Source organism: Ranitomeya imitator, chromosome 5, assembly GCF_032444005.1.
Source record: "Ranitomeya imitator isolate aRanImi1 chromosome 5, aRanImi1.pri, whole genome shotgun sequence".
Classification (NCBI taxonomy): domain Eukaryota; kingdom Metazoa; phylum Chordata; class Amphibia; order Anura; family Dendrobatidae; genus Ranitomeya; species Ranitomeya imitator.
The window spans coordinates 37,549,315-37,571,599 of NC_091286.1; the positions used below are offsets into that span (position 1 = coordinate 37,549,315).

At 45.9% G+C, this 22,285-nt stretch overlaps 1 protein-coding gene across 6 annotated transcripts in view; it reads right to left on the reverse strand.

Moving 5' to 3' along the window:
- UBR2 (ubiquitin protein ligase E3 component n-recognin 2) overlaps positions 1 to 22,285 on the reverse strand; it is a 143,151-nt gene that overhangs the window by 53,502 nt on the left and 67,364 nt on the right. For all 6 annotated transcript variants that reach the window (XM_069768573.1, XM_069768572.1, XM_069768571.1 and 3 more), the window contains 5 exons: positions 22,174 to 22,222; positions 20,924 to 21,078; positions 18,366 to 18,468; positions 17,931 to 18,040; positions 16,270 to 16,350 (listed from right to left, as the gene is read on the reverse strand). In XM_069768573.1, coding sequence (XP_069624674.1) covers positions 16,270 to 16,350; positions 17,931 to 18,040; positions 18,366 to 18,468; positions 20,924 to 21,078; positions 22,174 to 22,222 — 498 coding nt within the window. The remainder of the gene's footprint in view (positions 1 to 16,269; positions 16,351 to 17,930; positions 18,041 to 18,365; positions 18,469 to 20,923; positions 21,079 to 22,173; positions 22,223 to 22,285) is intronic.

The following is a 22,285-nucleotide window of genomic DNA, read 5'->3' on the forward strand; positions in this document are numbered from 1 at the left end:
AGCAGAATACTATCTTCTCTTGTATTAACTGCTTTACATAGTTTTGTATCATCTGCAAATATCGATATTTTACTGTGTAAACCTTCTACCAGATCATTAATGAATATGTTGAAGAGAACAGGTCCCAATACTGACCCCTGCGGTACCCCACTGGTCACAGCGACCCAGTTAGAGACTATAGATGAAGCGACCCAGTTAGAGACTATAGATGAGAGTAGATGAAGTCCATTACAACTTCAAAGTTTTGTCGCTGTCCATCTAAAATGAGTCCCGGTCCTACATGGCAGTCAATATCTTTGTCTTCTGTGTATTGAGTAGCAGTCACATATTCAAGCTCTCCATCTTGATACTCCATAATAAGTCCATCATTCCATCCACGCTTGTTACTCTCAATGTGGTATTGACTCTATATTTAAGATTGTTGATGACTTATCCAGCAATTTTGATTCCTTCTTGTTTATACACTGCTTAAATATATGAAGGGAACACTTTCCCAACATATTAGACCCCCCAAGTTTATGAAACTTCAGGATATTGATGTCTCCAGTTAGCTAGCATAAGCAAGTACAAATTCATGTCCCCTGTTTAAGTGTAAGTAAAAGTGGCAACAGGAGAACCGAAGAGGCGACAGCAAGACAACCACCAGACATAACCACAGACAATAACTCTACTTTTATCCTTCCTGATTTTTCTCTAGTTTTTCATTTTGCTGGTGTCCCTGTCATTATTTTTAGCATAAGGAGGTATCTGCAGCCCATCCACGTGGCACATCCATAGCTGTCATCACAAGGTTTCATGGGTCTCCCAAGACAGTCCTAAGAGCTTGGAGATGGGCTGGTACACAAGAACATGTAGACTGGACCATAAAAAAGCATCATCCCAGAAGAAGGATCTTTGTGCAAGGAAGAGTACTGTCAGAACACCGTCTGATGCCTAGGGGGCAAGCTCAGATGTTTTCAAGAATGCATACAAGCACCTAGGGGCCCTAAATACTCCTGAGACACAGGATGAGGTGTTGTAATGAAATTGGATCTGACTGCGTATTTCAATTTTTTACTTTAACTTTCAAGGAGGCTTGGAATCCAGCCTTTAAGTAGTTGAAGAACTTGATTCCCACTGACCTTCGATGCATAAACGACAGATTATATACAGTACAGACCAAAAGTTTGGACACACCTTTAAGATTTTTCTGTATTTTCAAGACTATGAAAATTGTACATTCACACTGAAGGCATCAAAACTATGAATTAACACATGTGGAATTATATACTTAACAAAAAAGTGTGAAACAACTGAAAATATGTCTTATATTCTAGGTTCTTCAAAGTAGCCACCTTTTGCTTTGATGACTGCTTTGCACACTCTTGGCATTCTTTTGATGAGCTTCAAGAGGTAGTCACCGGGAATGGTTTTCCAACAATCTTGAAGGAGTTCCCAGAGATGCTTAGCACTTGTTGGCCCTTTTGACTTCACTCTGCGGTCCAGCTCACCCCAAACCATCTCGATTGGGTTCAGGTCTGGTGAATGGAGGCCAGGTCATCTGGCGTAGCACCCCATCACTCTCCTTCTTGGTCAAATTGCCCTTACAAAGCCTGGAGGTGTGTTTGGGGTCATTGTCCTGTTGAAAAATAAATGATGGTCCAACTAAACGCAAACCGGATGGAATAGCATGCCGCTGCAAGATGCTGTGGTAGACATGATGCCTTCAATTTTGAATAAATCCCCAACAGTGTCACCAGCAAAACAGGATTTTTGGTTGATTACCGTAAAATCTGTTTCTCGGAGCCTTCATTGGGGGACACAGGAACCATGGGTGTATGCTACTGCCACTAGGAGGCTGACACTATGAACAAAAAAGTTAGCTCATCCTCTGCAGTGTACACGCCACCAACTGGCATTCTGAAACTCAGTTACTGAGTAAGCAGTAGGAGAAACGATAAGGTTGAGAATATAACCACAGATATCAAAACTGTAAGTATGAAAAACGTTCATAGAACACAGAACAACAAGAAACTGAACAATCATGGGAGGGTGCTGTGTCCCCCAATGAAGGCTCCGAGAAACAGATTTTACGGTAAGCAACCAAAAATCCTGTTTTCTCTATCTCCTCATTTGGGGACACAGGAACCATGGGACGTCCCAAAGCAGTCCCTGGGGTGGGAAAAACAGACTTCCATCAGGTCAGAGGACTCACCACTGCCGCCTGCAAGATCCTTCTGCCTAGGCTGGCATCCGCCGAAGCGTAGGTATGGACCTTGTAAAATTTGGCGAACGTGTGGATGGAAGACCAGGTTACAGCTTTGCAAAGCTGTAGGGCGGAAGCCCTGTGGTGCACCGCCCAGGAGGCACCGACAGCCCGGGTAGAGTGAGCCTTAACCCCAGTAGGGGGCACTCTGTTCTTGACCCGGTAAGCCTCCAGAATTGCCGTTCTGATCCAGAGAGCAATAGTCGCCTTGGAAGCCGGCAGGCCTCTACGCGTGCCATCAGGAATGACGAAAAGCGAATCCATCTTCCGAAAAGAGGCTGTTCAAGCCAGGTAGACCATCACTGCCCTGATGAGGTCTAGCTTGCTCAAAGAATGCTCCAGAGGAGGAGTCGGAGCTGGACAAAAGAAAGGTAGAACGATGTCCTCGTTGAGGTGGAAGTTGGAAACCACGTTCGGAAGAAAGGAAGGCGGAGGCCTCAGGACCACCTTGTCCTGGTGGATAACCAAGAAAGGAGGTCGACAAGACAGGGCTGCCAACTCTGAAACACGTCGGATAGAGGTGATGGCCACATGAAAGGCCACCTTCCAAGAAAGAAACGACAGGGAAACCTCTCTGAGAGGCTCAAAGGGGGAACCCCTCAGGACCTCTAGAACAAGATTGAGATCCCAAGAATCCACAGGAGCCCTGTACGGAGGAACAGCATGTGCTACTCCCTGAAGGAAGGCCTTGACCTGTGGTCAGAATGATAACATCTTCTGGAAGAGGATGGAAAGCGCTGAAACTTGACCCTTTAGGGAACTAAGGGCAAGACCTACATCCAGTCCTGCCTGGAGGAAGGCCAAAATAGAAGGAAGGGAAAAGGACATGGGTGAAACGTGTTTGGACTAGCACCAACGGAAATAAGCCTTCCAGGTTCGATAGTAGATCCTGGAAGACAAAGGCTTCCTAGCCTGGATCATAATGTGAATGACCCGATCTGAAAGCCCGGACGCTCTTAGAACTGCGGTCTCAATAGCCACGCCGTCAAACTGAGTGACCGAGAATTCGGGTGGCAGATCGGACCTTGAGACAGCAGGTCAGGTCTGTCTGGAAGCCGCTAGGGGGCGTCCGAGAGAAGGTTGACGATCTCCGCAAACCAAAATCTCCTAGGCCAATCCGGGGCGATCAGAATAACAGGCACCCCTTCCGCCTTGATCTTTTTCAACAGCTTGGGAAGCAAGGGAAGGGATGGAAACAGATAGGGGAGCACGAACAGCGACCAATGACTGGCCAGAGCGTCGACGCCCACTGCGAGAGGATCGCGGGACCTGGAGACGAACCGAGGGACCTTCCTGTTGATTCGGGACGCCGTGAGGTCCACATCCGGAGTCTCCCATTGAAGACAAATTTGACGGAAGACCTCCTGATGCAAGGACCATTCCCCTGCCGCGAGGCCCTCGCGGCTGAGGAAATCGTTGGCCCATTTGTCCACACCGGGGATATGCACCGTGGATATCACCAGAACCTTTTCCTCTGCCCAAAGGAAGATCTCGGATACCTTGGCCTAGGCCAGAGAACTCCGAGTCCCCCCCAGTGGTTGACATATGCCACTGCTGTGGCATTGTCCGTCTAGATTCGAATTGGCAGGCCCCTGAGAATCCTTTCCCAGTGAAGAAGGGACAGAAAGATGGCCCGAACCTCGAGGACATTGATTGGCAGAGTTGACTCCTGCGCCGACCAACGACCCTGAACTGTCAGGTGACGAAACACCGCACCCCAGCCGAGAAGGCTGGCGTCCGTCGTCACCACCTGCCAGTGAACTGGAAGGAAGGACCTGCCCTGGGAGATGAGAGGTGATGTCAGCCACCAGTTGAGGGACCGTTTGACCCGGGGCAAAAGCCGAATCAGACGAACCAGGGAAAGGACAGACCTGTCCCACTGTGAGAGAATAGCCTGCTGAAGAGATCTTGAATGAAATTGGGCGAAGGAAATTGCTTCCAATGTTGCAACCATCCTCCTCAGAACCTTCATGGCCGATCGGAAGGAGGGAAGCAGAGGACCCTGGAAGAAGCAAACTTCCCGACGAAGAATGGTTCTCATCTCTTCGGGAAGGAAGACTCTGGACTGATGGGTGTCGAAGAGCATGCCCAGAAACACGAGACGCTGAGAGGGAACAAGGCAGGACTTCTTCCGGTTGACAAGCCACCAGAAACGGGATAGGGTGTCAAGGACGATGGACAGACTTTTGTGAGCCTGAGAAAAGGATGGAGCCTTGATGAGTATGTCGTCGAGGTACGGAAAGAGCACCAGGCCTCTGATCCTCAAGATGGCTATCAGTGCTGCCATGATCTTTGTGAAAACCCTGGGAGCGGTTGCGAGACCGAACGGCAGGGCGACAAACTGGAAATGCTCCTGATGTACTGCAAAATGAAGAAATCTGTGATGTCCTGGAAATATAGGGACATGGAGGTAGGCGTCCTGGATGTCTATGGAGCACAGAAATTCCTGAGCCTCCATGGAAGCGATTACCGAACGAAGGGATTCCATCCTGAAGTGTCTCAGACGAACCCTCTTGTTCAGCAATTTGAGATCCAGAATGGGACGAACCTTGCTGTCCCTTTTCGGTACCACAAACAGGTTTGAATAGAAACCTGTGAACCGTTCTTTTTCTGGAACGGGAACGATTACCCGGGATTTGAGGAGGGAAGCGATGGCTGCAAAGAAACCCGGAACTAGAGCGGGGTCTCTTGGAGGGTGGGATTCGAAGAAACGATCCCGGGGCCATGAAGTGAACTCTATTTTGTATCCTGAGGATACAACTTCCCTGACCCATACGTCCTCCACTGAGGTGATTCAGACGTCTCTGAAGAAGAGAAGATGGCTGCCCAGCTTGGGAGGTGCGTTGGGGTCTTGCCGTGAGTCATGCCGAGGTGGATCTTCCAGTTCTAGACCTGGACGATCTACCTTGGGAGTAGCGGGAACGCCAGGAAGGAGTGGGTCTAAAGGATAACGTCTTTTTCTCTTGACGTGCCTGTGTCCTCTGCTGCTGCTGGGAAAAGGAGTTTGCTGCTGCAAAACGACGAAAAGACCAAAAGGACAGAAATTGCCGCCTAGGAGGAGGCCAGGGAGGTTTGTACTGAGGAAGAAGAGAGCTTGTGCCCCCGGTGGCGTCCTTAATTATTTGGTCCAGCTTGGAACCGAAGAGACGAGATCCCTGAAAAGGCAGACTGGTAAGGGACATTTTTCATGACAAATCCGCCTGCCAGGCCTTGAGCCAAATGGTGCGATGTATGGCAACATTACTGGATGCCTAAGCGGCACAAGACGCGGCGTCCAGGGAAGCAGAGACCAAATATTCCCCAGCGTGAGAAATCTGGGTGGCAAGTTCCGCTAGCTGTTCTGGAGGAGCTCCGGCCAGAATGCCCCGACGGAGTTGCTTGGCCCATTCGGATATAGACTTCGAAACCCAGGTGGAAGCAAAAGTCGGGCATAGGGTAGAGGCACCCGCTTCGAAGGCCGACTTCCCAAAGGATTCTATGGTCCTATTGTTGGAATCTTTCAGAGACGCTCCGCCAGACAGCAGGACTGTGTTGGTGGAAAGTCTAGAAACTGGCGGATCCACAGAGGGAGAAGAAATCCAGTTGGCGATGAGATCCGGAGAAAAAGGATATAAGACCCCAAGGAGCTTTCCTCTTAGAAAGAGAGAATCCAAACAGACGCTTTCACTGGTCAGAAGCTGATCGAACTCAGGATGAGGAGCAAAAACCTTGGAAGGTGTTTTAGACCGTCTAAACAAAACCGCCTGATCTGCGGGTTCCATAGAGGAATCTTTGATGCCACAGGTCTGATTGATCGTTCCAATGAGACTCTGAACCATATCCCTCATGCTAGCGACTTGGTTCGAATCCAGCTCCAAATTATCCTCTGAAGGCGCATCAGAGAAAGCTTCGCCTGACTCCTGGGAGGAGGATCGTGGAGAAGCCGATCGCAGAGAAGGACCGTGGGGCGAGATGGAGCGAGAAGAGGACTCAGACCGGTGTGCCTGTCTGGATCTTTTGCGACCTATAGTGGAATGCTCGGATGGAGCTTCCTGCGACCCGCTGGCTTCTGCAGGGGCAATCGATCGAGCACGGACACAAGGGTCTGGTACACCCGTGTTAGATCCGCTACAGATTGTGACAGAGCGGAAGCCCAACTTGGGGTGGAGGCCTCACTCTCAAGAGGAGCAGCTGGGGGATCCTGGGCGGTGGGCATAATGGGGTTGCTGCAGGCCTGACAGAGGGGAGAGGACTTACCTGAAGGAAGCTTGCAGTTACAAGACTAACACACAAAGTGTTTGACTAAGGCAGAGGAAGTAGAGGAAGAAGTAGGAGGACGAGAGCGACTTCCCTTAGAATTAGACATGACGAACGGGCCTCTGAGAAAAATGCCAGGTTAGAGGACAGGAGGGCAGAGGAGAGTGTCAGTCTGCAGTGCAGAGCTATTCACGGCAGACGTCCTGTAGCTTTCCGGCTGTAGGCTGCGAAAATAGAGCAGGTCCTGCAGAAGAATCAGCGCCGAATCCCACGCCGAAAATGGCGACCGCCAGGAGATGCAGGGTCACACGGTGGACGTGAGGTAGCAAAAAAACCCGCTCTCCAAGGCCGGAAGAGGAGGCGGAGCTAACCGTGTGGTAGGGAGCCGAAAACGCTGGAAAAAACCTTGACTCAGGTGTCTTGCGCTGGATTGGAAGGAGCGGGCGGAGCCGGTCATAAAACACCCGGAGGACCAAGATGGCGGCGAGCGCAGCAGGTAAGCCCGCTCTCTGTCGGGAGGAGTGGGCGGGGCTAAACACGTCGTCTGGGAGGACAAAGATGGCGCCGGTGGGCGGAGCTCGCCGGAGAACAGGAAGAGGAGGTGAAAGACGTTAGGGAGAAAAGCCCGCCCAAAGGAGAGGGGAAGGGGGCGGAGTCGCGGAGCTGGACTAGGCCCGGAAAGAAGCCGGGGCCTAAATTAGTAACAGGCAACAGCCGGTGAGGGGAAGACAGTGCAGCTGCCGGCCGCCGATGGGAAAATAGCACGGCCGCCTGCAAAAGGCCTCCACACAGACGCAGCGGCGACCCCCGCTGATGGACGTCCTCGTCTCCATCAACCGACAGGCCCTGGAGGGCGAGTGGGTGGGAGACGGAGCTAGGATCGGTCCTGATCTCCTAAACACGCTTGTGTGTTAGGGGTCTTGGTCCTGCTGTCGGATCTATGAGGATACAGAGTGGCAGTACACGCCGTACATACAGTTAGGTCCATATATATTTGGACACAGACAACATTTATCTAATTTTCGTTATAGACATTACCACAATGAATTTTAAACAAAACAATTCAGATGCAGTTGAAGTTCAGACTTTCAGCTTTCATTTGAGGGTATCCACATTAAAATTGGATGAAGGGTTTAGGCGTTTCAGCTCCTTAACATGTGTCACCCTCTTTTTAAAGGGACCAATAGTAATTGGACAGATTCAATAATTTTAAATAAAATGTTCATTTTCAGTACTTGGTTGAAAACCCTTTGTTGGCAATGACTGCCTGAAGTCTTGAACTCATGGACATCACCAGATGCTGTGTTTCCTCCTTTTTGATGCTCTGCCAGGCCTTCACTGTGGTGGTTTTCTGTTGCTGTTTGTTCGTGGGCCTTTCTGTCTGAAGTTTAGTCTTTAACAAGTGAAATGAATGCTCAATTGGGTTGAGATCAGGTGACTGACTTGACCATTCAAGAATATTCCACTTCTTTGCTTTAATAAACTCCTGGGTTGCTTTGGCTTTATGTTTTGGGTCATTGTCCATCTGTAGTATGAAACGACGACCAATCAGTTTGGCTGCATTTGGCTGGATCTGAGCACACAGTGTGTCTCTGAATACCTCAGACTTCATTCGGCTGCTTCTGTCCTGTGTCACATCATCAATAAATACTAGTGACCCAGTGCCACTGGCAGCCATGCATGCCCAAGCCATCACACTGCATCCGCCGGGTTTTACAGATGATGTGGTATGCTTTGGATCATGAGCTGTACCACGCCTTCCCATACTTTTCTCTTTCCATCATTCTGGTAAAGGTTGATCTTGGTTTCATCTCTCCAAAGAATGCTCTTCTAGAACTGTGCTGGCTTTTTTAGATTTTTTTTTAGCCTTTTTATTCTTGATGCTTATGAGTGGCTTGCACCGTGCAGTGAACCCTCTGTATTTACTTTCATGCAGTCTTCTCTTTATGGTAGATTTGGATATTGATCCGCCGACCTCCTGGAGAGTGTTGGTCACTTGGGTGGCTGTTGTGAAGGGGTTTCTCTTCACCATGGAGATTATTCTGCGATCATCCACCACCGTTGTCTTCCGTGGGCGCCCAGGTCTTTTTGCATTGATGAGTTCACCAGTGCTTTCTTTCTTTCTCAGGATGTACCAAACTCTAGATTTTGCCACTCCTAATATTGCAGCAATTTCTGGGATGGGTTTTTTCTGTTTTTGCAGCTTAAGGATGGCTTGTTTCACCTGCATGGAGATCTCCTTTGACCGCATGTTTACTTCACATCAAAACCTTTCAAATACAAGCACCACACCTCAAACCAACTCCAGGCCTTTAATCTGCTCAATTGAGAATGATATAACGAAGGGATTGCCTACACCTGTCCATGAAATAGCCTTGGAGTCAATTGTCCAATTACTTTTGGTCCCTTTAAAAACAGGGTGGCACATGTTAAGGAGTTGAAACTCCTAAACCCTTCATCCAATTTTAATGTGGATACCCTCAAATGAAAGCTGAAAGTCTGAACTTCAACTGCATCTGAATTGTTTTGTTTAAAATTCATTGTGGTAATGTCTATAACCAAAATTAGAAAAATGTTGTCTCTGTCCAAATATATATGGACCTAACTGTATAGTCCGTATTGTGGGATTACAGTTGTGACTGCTCACACTGTATCACTCTGGAAAAACCTGAAAGAAAACGACGCACATTGAGGTAGATATGGGTCTAATAAAAGACAAGTGTCCACCTCCTACTGACACTAAGCTAAACTGGAGTTTCAGAATGCCAGTTGGTGGGGTCTACACTGCAGAGAAGGAGCTAACTTTTTTTGTGCACAGTGTCAGCCTCCTAGTGGCAGCAGCGTACACTCCATGGTTCCTGTGTCCTGTGAACCCCCACACCTCCTCCTCGCTTCACGGTGGGAACCTGGCATGTAGAGTCCATCTGTTCACCTTTTCTGCGTCGCACAAAGACACGGTGGTTGGAACCAAAGATCTCAAATTTGGACCCATCAGAACAAAGCACAGATTTCCACTGGTCTAATGTCCATTCCTTGTGTTCTTTAGCCCAAACAAGTCTCTTCTGCTTGTTGCCTGTCCTTAGCAGTGGTTTCCTAGCAGCTATTTTACCATGAAGACCTGCTGCACAAAGTCTCCTCTTAACAGTTGTTGTAGAGATGTGTCTGCTGCTAGAACTCTGTGTGGCATTGACCTGGTCTCTAATCTGAGCTGCCGTTAACCTGCGATTTCTGAGGCTGGTGACTCGGATAAACTTATCCTCAGAAGCAGAGGTGACTCTTGGTCTTCCTTTCCTGGGGCAGTCCTCATGTGAACCAGTTTCTTTGTAGCGCTTGATGGTTTTTGCCACTGCACTTAGGGTACCGTCACACTATACGATTTACCTACGATCACGACCAGCGATATGACCTGGCCGTGATCGTAGGTAAATCGTAGTGTGGTCGCTGGGGAGCTGTCACACAGACAGCTCTCCAGCGACCAACGATGCCGAGGTCCCTGGGTAACCAGGGTAAACATCGGGTAACTAAGCGCAGGACCGCGCTTAGTAACCCGATGTTTACCCTGGTTACAAGCGTAAAACTAAAAAAAAAAAAACAGCACATACTTACATTCTGGTGTCCGTTAGGTCCCTTGCCGTCTGCTTCCCGCACTCACTGACTGCCGGCCGTAAAGTGAAAGTGAAAGCACAGCCGCTGCTGCGTGTCAGACACAGCGATATCGTAACGATATCGCTGGAACGTCAAGAATCGTACCGTCGTAGCGATCGAAATGGTATAGTGTGACGGTACCCTTAGGGACACTTTCAAAGTTTGCCCAATTTTTCGGACTGACTGACCTTCATTTCTTAAAGTAATGATGGCCACTCGTTTTTCTTTACTTAGCTGCTTTTTTCTTGCCATAATACAAATTCTAACAGTCTATTCAGTAGGACGATCCGCTGTGTATCCACCACACTTCTGCTCAACACAACTGATAGTCCCAACACCATTTATAAGGCAAGAAATCCCACTTATTAAACCTGACAGGGCACACCTGTGAATTGAAAACCATTCCCCGTGACCACCTCTTGAAGCTCATCAAGAGAATGCCAAGAGTGTGCAAAGCAGTCATCAAAGCAAAAGGTGGCTACTTTGAAGAACCTAGAATATAAGACATAATTTCAGTTATTTCACATTTTTGTTGAGTATATAATTCCACATATGTTAATTCATAGTTTTGATGCCTTCAGTGTGAATGTACAATTTTCATAGTCATGAAAATACAGAAAAATTATTTGCATACGGTAGCGGGAGGCGGAAGGAGAAGGTTACGTTAACAAGAGTGTTCGCAATGGGTGATGGTGCCCCACTCTTGATAAGAGGCAGAATGTATAGTATTGGGGGGTGTGGGGGAGGGGGGGTAGGGGTAAGGGTGGGGAGGGAAGTTAGACAGCTCAGAACGGGGAGTAAAGACATAACTAAAGATGATGAGTCACATAATAGGGGACCGCTTTAAGATTTTGAGTTGGAATGTGAGAGGTCTGGCGGATAAATCTAGGAGAGCTGCGAGCTTGCAGTATGCGAAGGATCAGCGGGCTTCTATGATATGCTTGCTAGAGACGCACTTGATACAGGAGAAAGTGGACGTACTGAATAGACGTTGGATACAGAAGGGGTATCATTCTACCTTTTCGACGTACTCAAGAGGTGTGTCAGTGTTGGTGCCGGTGGGAGTGCAGTATGAAGAGGTGAAAGTATGCGTGGATGCTGAGGGTCAGTATGTGGTGATACAATGTATATTGTATGGAGTGAGATTGTGTGTGGCGGCAATGTATATTCCACCTCCATATTCAAGTAAGAAGATCAGGGAGGTGTTGGAGAGGGTGCAACGATGGGAACCACTACCACTCTTAATTATTGGGGATTTGAACAATATCTGTGATGACTTTTGGGATAAAAATAAGAACACCCAGAACAGGTCGGAGGGGCACACTACAACATTTGGAACCTATGTGCGTGAAATAGGCATGATTGATCTATGGAGAGTTAGACATGTTGGGGAGAGAGGGTACTCGTGCTACTCGCCGGCTCATGCTACGCTATCCAGAATTGATATGGCGTTGGGTAACCGCCTGTTGGACACAATGGTGGGAGAGGTGCGTTATCTGCCGAGGGCCCATTCGGATCACAGTCCAATTGAGGTGGAGGTTAGGTTGTTGGGGACACGGACCGCAAGTGGGAGAGAATGGAAGATCCATCCTAACTGGTTACAGAGTATTGATTTGGACGGTATAGGGAAGGAGGTGACGGAATTCTTTGCTTTAAATGATGGGAGTACAGATGCTCTAACTGTTTGGGATGCAATGAAAGCGTACCTGAGAGGGTTACTATTTAGAGACATTAGTAGGTGTAAGAGGAGGACAAGGGAGGCGGAGAGAGTGGCGATGGAGGAGCTGAAAGCCGCAGAGGACGAGATGGTAGTGCTGGGGACTTCTGAGGCAGAGAAAAGGTTGAGAACAGCGCAAAATTGTATGGAAAAGATTCTGCTGGGAAAAGCTGAAAGGAAGCGGGAGTTTCAGAGGGTGGCTTATTTTCAGGAGGGAGAAACAGTGGGACACATGCTATCGGTGGTAGCCGCGGCTCAGCGTGGTACCTCGTATGTACATTCGTTGGTTTCAGATGGGGGGAGCAGGGTATCTGAAACACCTGAAATTATAAAGGTCTTTGCGGACTTTTACGCGGACTTATATTCCTCCAGGGTCAATGAGTCAGCCGGAGATACGGAGACTTTCCTTGAGAGTCTGGGTCTTCCGAAATTGAGTGAGGAGGATGGGGTGAGCCTCGATGCCCCTATCACCGAGGAGGAACTGAGTCGGGCGCTGAAGTCTATGGCTAATGGGAAGGCACCTGGGGTTGATGGGTTACCAGCCGAAATCTATAAAAGTTTGGAGGAAGTGCTGATTCCCAGATTAAAGTTAGTACTGGAGGAGGCTGGATGCCAAGGGTATCTCCCAGCATCTATGAGGGAGGCTATTATAGTGGTTATTCCGAAGGAGGATAAGGATCTGGGGAAGCCTGAGTCATATCGACCAATCTCTCTGTTAACCATCGATGTCAAACTCTTGGCCAAGGTGTTAGCTACCCGTTTGTCCAGCGTCATTGCTAGCCTTGTACATCCGGATCAGTCTGGTTTTATGCCTGACAGGTCTACAGCGGTTAATCTGCGGAGGCTGCATATGAACTTACAGCTGAAGTCTGACAACTGTGGCCGAAGGGTTATTGCATCCTTGGATGCCCATAAGGCGTTTGACAGTGTGGAGTGGGGATATCTCTGGCGGGTGTTGAAATGTATGGGTATTGGTCCGCAATTTGTGGCATGGACTCAACTGTTATATTCACTACCAACAGCTAGAATTAGAGTGAATGGGGAACTTTCTCAGCCTATAAAGTTGGCCAGAGGTACGAGGCAGGGTTGCCCACTGTCGCCCCTTCTGTTTGCCTTAGCTGTGGAGCCACTGGCCGCTAAGATCCGACAATCGGATGAGGTTCCTGGGTTCAGATATGGGAGTGTTGAGGAGAAGATCGCGTTATATGCAGATGACATCTTACTGTTCCTGGCGGACCCGGATGAAGCCTTGAATGGGGCTATCGAGATCATTGGGAAATTTGGAGCCTTGTCGGGATTGAGGATAAATTGGGATAAATCGGTCCTCTTCGAGGTGGATGGGGTGGAGGAGAGCAGAAGTGAGCCATTGGGAGAGGGGCGGCTTAAGGTGGCATCCCTTTTCAAATACCTGGGAATATGGATCTCGATGCCAGTTACAGAGTTTTTGTATAGGAATTTGACTCCTCTCATGGGCGCCCTTAAAGCAAAAGTGGATGCGTGGAATAAATTACACCTATCGGTGGTGGGTAGGGTTAATCTCATTAAAATGGTTCTGATGCCCAAATTACTTTACGTCCTACATAATGCGCCAGTTTGGATTCCACGTGGGAAATTCCGGCAGATTAATGCTCTTTTTAGAAGCCTGATATGGGGGAGGCGGTACCCACGTATTCGACTGGAGACGCTTCAGCGACCCAAGGAAGATGGAGGATTGGCTTTACCCAATCCTGAGTTATATTTTCTTGCAGCCCAGAGCCAGCATTCGAAGGGCTGGGCGCGGGGAGCGTCTACCAGTGCGGTACAGCACTTGATGGAGAGGGTGACAAACCGAAGACCGGTGGCGCAGTGTCTGGAGGATGGCTCCTTGGGAGTATTGGGGAAATTATACCCAACTATGTTTTTGATACATAAATTATGGACCAGACTGCGACATATTCGGGGGGTTACGGGGCTGACTAAATTTACACCGATATGGCTTAATAATAATTTGGTGGAGTTTGCGGCTCTTGGAGTGCTGGCGGAGTGGAGGGCCAAAGGAATCCACTTGGTGGCTCAGATAATTCAACAACAAGGATTAAAGTCCTTTTCGCAGCTGCAGGGGGAGTTTGGATTGAGACCGACTGGGGAGTATCAATATGCTCAGATGAAACATGCCTTTAAAGCGCAAAGCAAGGGCGGTGGTATTGAGATCCAGGAGGACATAGTTCTGGAATACGTATGTGGGGAAGGGTCCACAAGGGGAGTCATTACCACCCTTTATAAGGACCTTCTACATGCATATTTACTAGACTTCCCTCTAAAAGCGAGAGCGAAATGGGAAAGAGATTTAGGCCCAATGGAGGATGAAACCTGGGAGTCGGTGTTGGAGTGGGTTCCACGAGTGTCACTGAGTGAGCCGTACAGACTGTCGCAGCTGTACATCTTGCACAGAGTCTATAAATCACCGGAAGTGTTGTACAGAGCGGGGTTGCGTGCGGACTCTGAATGCCCGAGATGTAAGACTGAGAATGCAGGAATATACCACATGATGTGGATATGTCCAAGACTGGTTGCTTTCTGGTTGGTGGTAATGAGCCGTGTGGAAGGGGCGTATAAATGCAGAGTGCCGAGAGATCCGATAGTGTGTATACTAGGATATGTAGAGGAAATTAGAGTGGATAACATCTGGAAGATAGCAATAGCTAGGCTATTATATATGGCAAGGAAGGTAATAGCAAGGAACTGGATCAAGGATGAGCCGCCTACAAGGGGTGAATTCCTGAAATATGTTAAACATGGTCTCAATTTGGAAAAGGGGGTATACAAAAGACGTGGGAAAATAGAAACGTTTGATAAAATGTGGTCTCCGTGGCTCGAGCTGGGATAGTAGGTATGGGAAATGGGAGGATGAGGGCCTCTGAAAGGAAGAGAGTGCTAAAGAACAAGCGGACATAAGTGATTCAAATGGCTCAAAGAGCCATCAATACTGGTAACAAAGTATAACTGGGTATGAGCTGTCAGGGGAGGGGGAGGTTTGGGTTTTGTTGGGATTGTTGGGGGTTTGGAAAATGTAAAAATTTTGTAATATACTGGAAAATGCATAAATTGTATTGTTCATATTCGCTTTCAATAAAAATCTATTTAAAATAAAAAAAAAAAATTATTTGCATAGTGTCAGTCTCCTAGCGACAGCAGCATGCACCCATGGTTACCTGTGTCCCCCAATGAAGCGAGAAAGAAAATCTTTAAATGAGAAGGTGTGTCCAAGCTTTTGTTCTATACTGTAAGTAAAAACGTGAAGTTTGAAGCTTTCACTCATTAAGAGATGACTCTTACGGTGAAAATGACTTTGCGGGAAGTACAAGGATTGGACTGCAGTGGACGGGGGTAAAGTTATTGTCTCTGATGAAGCTCCTTTAGGCTTGTCCTTTGGGACATCTAGAAGAAAGATTGTCCAGAAAAAAAAAAGATGAACGCAACCTTGAGTCCTGTGTCTGCCAATAGTAAAGCGTCCCGAGACCATTCATGTGTCGTGGCTTTCATACACGCAAGGGGCTCACTCATAATTTTGCCAAAGATCACTGCCATGAATAAAAAATAATATGCAAAGATCCTCCAAGAGCAACGTCTCCCAATGATCCAGGGTAATCTGGTGATGAACAATGCTTCTTCCAACATGATGGAAACCATCTAAGAAGGTTAAAGTGATAATTAAGAGGCTTGAGGCACAAAACATTGACACTTTGGGTTCATCATGACCAGGAAACTCCTATTAAGAACCTCAAAAACAGGGTGGACATATAAAAACATAGAAATTGTGATAAAATTCAAGCACTGATTAGGCAAGAATGGGTTATCATCAGTCGGGATCTGCTCCAGAAGATGATGTCCAGCTGCCATGGCGAAGGGCAAATGTGAAAACTAAGGGTCAATGATGTAAATATTGAGTCTTTGCATAAGCTTGATGTGTTTGTTAATAAAAGTTTAAAAACGTATGAAACGCTGATAATTGTACTTCAGTAACCAGAGAAACATCCATCTAAAAGTTCTAAAACCTCTGAAGCAGCAAACTGTGAAAACCAAAATCGGTGTCAGTCTTAAAACTTTTGGCCACGACTATATTGATGCGTCCCTTAAATTTTCCCCTTGCACAGCTGAGTTACCGGCTACTGCAGCCTTCCGATTCAATTACACAACCAAAATGTTGGGGGGCGCTGTATACGGGACGCAGCCCAGGTGTAGCCTTTATTCTCAGGATTGGTGATGATCTCAGAGGTCTTAATCTCACCATAATAATCTGATAAAATCTATAAATATGGAAAAGTCCTTTACATTTTTGTTGCATGCCCTATGGTCACTTGTTTCATCCGTTTGACTCATCTTTTAGACGACTTATCTAGACACTCAAAGAGCCAAGGTCATAAGTAGATAGGGCATGAATCAATACCTGCTCCATCGTGCTGCCCTCAATCTCCACCACTGGAACTGCAGAGGAACTTTCTCGGATTTTCTTAATTGTTCCAAAAGTCTATGTGGAAAAAAAATCTATAAATCACACATCAGCACTGTGTTCTAAAATTAAGCAGTAATATTCCTTATTTTTAGTGAAGAAGGTAGGAATTAAAAGAAGACGACACACAGCTCAGTGGCTCTTTTTTTGGCAATGTGGCAAAGCTTCAGTATCAGGTGAATTTTGCTTGTGTATAAATACACACACACACACACTAGATATATATATATATATATATTATATATATATTATTATATAATAATTATATAATAATTATATATATATTATATATTATTATCCCCTATTATCTCCTCTTCCCACAATCGCATACAAGATTTCTCTCGTGCATCCCCCCTACTCTGGAATGCTCTACCACAACATATCAGACTCTCGCCTACCATCGAAACCTTCAAAAAGAACCTGAAGACCCACCTCTTCCGACAAGCCTACAACCTGCAGTAACCACCGATTGACCAAACCGCTGCACGGCCAGCTCTACCCTCACCTACTGTATCCTCACCCATCCCTTGTAGATTGTGAGCCCTCGCGGGCAGGGTCCTCTCTCCTCCTGTACCAGTTGTGACTTGTATTGTTAAAGATTATTGTACTCGTTTTACTATGTATACCCCTCCTCACATGTAAAGCGCCATGGAATAAATGGCACTATAATAATAAATAATAATAATATATATATATATATATATATATATATATATATATATATATATATATATATATATATATATATACATATATATTTAAAATAAAAAAATAACATGCAACTCAGCCACTGCTTTTTGAGTTTTGTTTTTATGGCGTTCATTGAGCAGCAAAAATGAACTGGCAACATTATTCCTTGGGTCAGTACCATTACAGCAATACCAAACTTTCATTTGACTATATATATACACAATAAAAAAAAATACATACTGTATATCCTCAATATTCTATAAATATATATATATATATTTTTTTTTATTATAACTTCTACTTTTTTTGTTTGTGTTTACTTTTTTTTTTTTTTTTTTTAATTTTAGCTCTTTATTTTTTAGTTCTGCATGGGGGTTTAAACCTGTGATCAGTTGATTGCTTCAATTATGTATTGTAATGCTTCAGGAATGAAATGTATAGTAAAAATAATGATCTCCTATGAAGTCTGGCATGTGGTACCACCATGGTGGAGACGGGGGTTTCAACTGCAATGGCAACTCTGTGACTTTGTCAAGGGGGGGTGATGGGTGCTCGAATGGATGTCTGGCCAGGATTGGCAATACCTAAATTCTGTGGTCAGGGATTGACAGCGACATTTAAAGTGGTTAAACAGCAGTGATCGGAACTAGCTCTGATCTCTGCTGATACAGACAGGTTCTGGCTGTATAATACAGCCAGCAATCAAACCTGCATCCGCTCCAAGACGTAATAGCAAGTCATATCAAGTAGGGAGGTGTTAAAGAGAATAATTCCAGTATTATAATATCAATAGATATACTATTATTACGTGCGAATGAGGCAGGTGGAAACTGCAGTTTTACGACGTGCGGTCACGAGGCGCTGTGCAGTGCCGGCCTAATGAGAATCAGTGACTTGTGAAACGTTACCTTCAAAATCCAGCGGATCATATCCTTGTGAACCTCTAAGTGAGCTGCATTCTGCAAGGTCTCCAACAAAGCCAAGATGCTGGGTGATGTGTTTGGAGCTGCGCCAGGCCCTAAAATGGGATATAACTGATGTTAGACAAGATATAACTATCAAAAAGCTCTTAGAAGATACAAGTCTCCTTGCAGAGATCTGGCTGGTGTAATGAGCCTTACAGCCAGAAATAGCAAGCTAATTAGCTCTCCTCCATAAGTGTCTCTCATGTGCCAACTATTAATACCGATCCATTAAAGAACCATGAAACACACGCTAATCTATTCAGAGGCATCCACTATCAAATCATTGGGGAAAATATGGACCCCAGTGCTGGGCTTGTATTGTGTCCGGCAGCAGCACTATTTCTTAGAAGATCTGCTGCCATAACCTGTAGGACCTACTTGAGATCTTCTCTGAGAAGGTAAAGGTGAGAACGTTGTCCTCGCTGATGTTCTGCAGATGCTGGTTCTCTTCTTGCAACGCCATTCCTATCAGATGCAGAACCTAAGGAATTGTAAAAATTGGCATTTATTTCACTTATTATTCCGAACATATTTTATTGTAATTAACAACTTAAAGCAATAATGTAGGGGGATCTTGCAGTACAGAAGGGGCTTTCCGCTTCAGATCTCTACAAGGGTCCATTGATTGTAATTCTAATCAAAAAGCGTCCTCTTGTTGGAATCTGGTAGCAGGTGTTCAGTTTTCCTGCAGTGACACCACAGGGGAAATGGGGTATTACACCATGCTCATTTAAACCAGTGGATTGTCTGCATAATGCCCGGACAGGACTAGTCCTCAAGAATGAGAGATGGTCTTTCCAACCATTCCTCATTCTGGCGAAGATAGGAGAGTCCCTAACAAAGATCCTAACCTTTATTAACTCAAAATTCCCAAATACGGTATATTAAAATGTTGCTTTTTTTTCTAAACCAGGCAGCCCATTTAGCCCCATTCCTACGGGGACCTATTTTCTTTTTCTTCCATTTTCCTGAAGTTGAGATGCGAACTCGGCTTCAGGAAAATGGCCAACGCGATCTCCATCTGCGCACGCGCGGCATACCGCGGCCATTTTCCTGAAGCCCCGGGCAGCAGAGGAGTCCATATGCGCACGCGCGGCCTCAGGAAGATGGCCGCCCCCACAGATCACCAGGGAAATAGCGCCGATCGTGCGTTTTTTCTTCTCCTGCCCAGTGGATTCAGAAGATGGGCATGCGCAAACCACTATGCCACCAACGGAAATATATGCAAGATCTGGGGGAAGATACAGCGATGTCGCCACGCCCATCTGACCTGACCAGCCTGATTGACAGGCGAAAACGGCGACTTTGGTAAGTTATTTCGGCAGCATAGGTGGGGAATCAGGGTACACTACATACACTATTGTAACGCACAGCTCAGGCCCTATTTAACAGTATTTTTATCTCGTACTGAAAAACCGGGGTGACAAGTTCCCTTTAAGTAGTGAAAAAAAAATCAGAAATTTAAAAAAATAAAAATTAAAGATAATCTTGTTTGTATTGCCCTTATCAGAGACCTGTAACTTTTTATTTTTCCAATGATGGGGCTGTGGGAGGCTGTTTTTTTGTGTGATGAGCTTACATTTTCATTGATACTATTTTGGAGTACGGTACATATGTCATTTCGATCGCTTTTTTATTACATTTTTATTTTAGGGAGGTGTAGCGTAAAAATGCAATTCTGGAGTTTTTTCTTTTCTCTTTACTGTACAGATTAATTTATTTTATATTTTGGATCAAACTTTTACGGACGCATCTATACAAAATATGAACTTAATAGGGAGATTCAAATTCTTAAATGTTTTTTACACTTTCTTTCCATTTTTGGTACCTTATTTAATTCTACTTTATTTTTCAATCCCCATAGGGAACTTGCCCCTGCATTTATTTGATTATTCCTGCAATACTATTTATACAGAAAATTACGTTCTCTGAATCTTAGACACAGACAAACATGGGGGTCTTCAGCAAGCCCCTGGCTGCAGTCCTTGCCCTTTGGCACCCCACAGTCACATCATTTAAATATTGCTGTCCAGTGAGTGACAGCGGCATTTAGATGGTTAGACAGCAGCGATCAGAGCTAGCTCCGGTTGCTGTTGTTACAGACAGATGAAAACTGTTCAACACAGCCGGCACTCATCACAGGTGTTTAGGGGTGGTTGCGCCTCAGAGAAGAGCAAGGTAATGGTTGGCTGGGTAAGATGACTTTGATGTGGGTCTTAAGGGTACCACTTCTCGTTGCAGAAGCTACCAGCTGGCCTAGGTGGTCTTATAGACCAGGACCTGCACCATGTCACTATGATGGTCGAGCGGGCTGGGGATGGGTTGGCAAGGGCAGTCCGCCAAGGCCGTCCCAAGAAACTATTGCTGTGTTAGATGGATAAGGTCCTGCCTTGTGAACTGTGGATCAGATCACACTGTTCTCTTGGTCTCTTAGGTGGGAAGACAGGGCAAGTGGATACACCCTGTTGCCCAAAGTAGAAAAATCTGAAAAACTAAGTAAAATTATAAAAAACAAACAAGGAAACCTAAGGTAGAAACAGGTCTGGGATCATAACATGTCTGCCTCCTGAGAAAAAAAAGGGAAATCCACAGGCACGTCCAACAGGAGAATAAAATGTACTATTTATTAGAAAAAACTTTAAAACATGATTAAAAATGAAACCTCAGAAACCTGACGCGTTTCTGGTGTATAAAACTCCATTATTCATAGGACAACAGGTCTGCCTCCTACTGACACTAAAATAAAACGGATTAGCTTTGTGCCAGCAGTTGGGGAGTGTACCCTGCTGGGGATGAGAACTTTTTTTTTTTTTACCTAATGTCAGCCTCCCAGTGACAGCAGCAAACACCCGTGGTCTCCTGTGTCCCCCAATGAAGTGCTAGAGGAACTCATTTTTGCTTATTTATAAGCTTAGGATAAAGTAGTGTGCACCCACCCTCTGCAGCATGGCCTCAGACCAGGAGTATCCATTGGGCTCCACTGCCCACTGAAGAATTGTCCCCATGATGCAAAGCATAACGTCAGACTGGAGGATGTTGATCAGGCTGGCAAACAGTGGGCAAAATGGCGGCAGCACTGGGGGTGGCAGAGCTGCAACAAAATAGAAGGTTATGTATAATTTACCTGTTACAACGCTGTTTATATCCTTGGTGTATTTACTTTAGACCAGGGGTCCCCAACTCCAGTCCTCAAGGCCCACCAACAGGTCATGTTTTCAGGATTTCCTTTGCATTGCACAGGTGATGCAATTATTACCTGGGCAAGACTAAGGAAATCCTGAAAACCTGACCTGTTGGTGGGCCTTGAGGACTGGAGTTGGGGACCCCTGCTTTAGACCATATACATAATAGTGATAGCCAGTTGTCTGCAAAATATTGAAGATTTTTTTTTAACCAATTAGACCCCAATATGATTTACTGAATGTAAAAGGTGTCGTCAAACATGGCGGCTTTCCTTCTGAAGCTCCTGACCATGCGTTGGAAGTGGTATTGTAGCTCAGCTCCATTCACTTAAACTGGGCTGAATAGCAACACAGCCCAATTCTGAAAGAAAGCAGCCATGTTTCCTAATCCTGGACAACTGATAAAGTGTCACGACGGCCTAACATCAAGCCAGTAGAACGAGACGGACCAGATGTTGCATACATATCATGGTTCTTACAAACCACTTTGACCATAAGGCTGGTTTCATACATCTATGTTTTATTACCCAAGTACGGATTGTGATGCACAGGTCTCCTCCTGACCCAAACATGACAGCCTGCCCTATGAATATAAGGCTGTTCAGTTCAGTTTTGGAGATCCGCGGACGGTCGATACTCGGGACATGATACACGGAAGAGTGAGACCGGCCTAAGGCTGAGATTTCATCTACTGCAAATTATTTAAAAAAAAAAAAACGTACAAGCACAATGTTATGATTTTTGTGGTCTCTAAGCATGCCGTTATTCTCATAGACTTTGCACAACTATAAAAATAAATAAATGCATGTAATTGTTCCAAAATCAACGTCACTAGAAGCAAAATTCTAAGAAAAACAATTGATGTTTATGGCGCTTTTTACAAACTTTTAAAGTTGCAGAAAAGCCCGGATTTGCACCCAGCAGCTTTGCTGATTAATTAATGCTCTGTTCTGTCAATACTTCGTTATATAAAAGGACGAATGATCTGAATTAGTGAAGCATACCTGTCTCTTCTTCACTGAGACGCTTCAGTTTGCGCTGGGCCTCTTCAGCCTGCAAAAAATGTGAGATAATCTGTTAATGAATTCCCGGAGGTTATTCTACGATGCTTTCAAT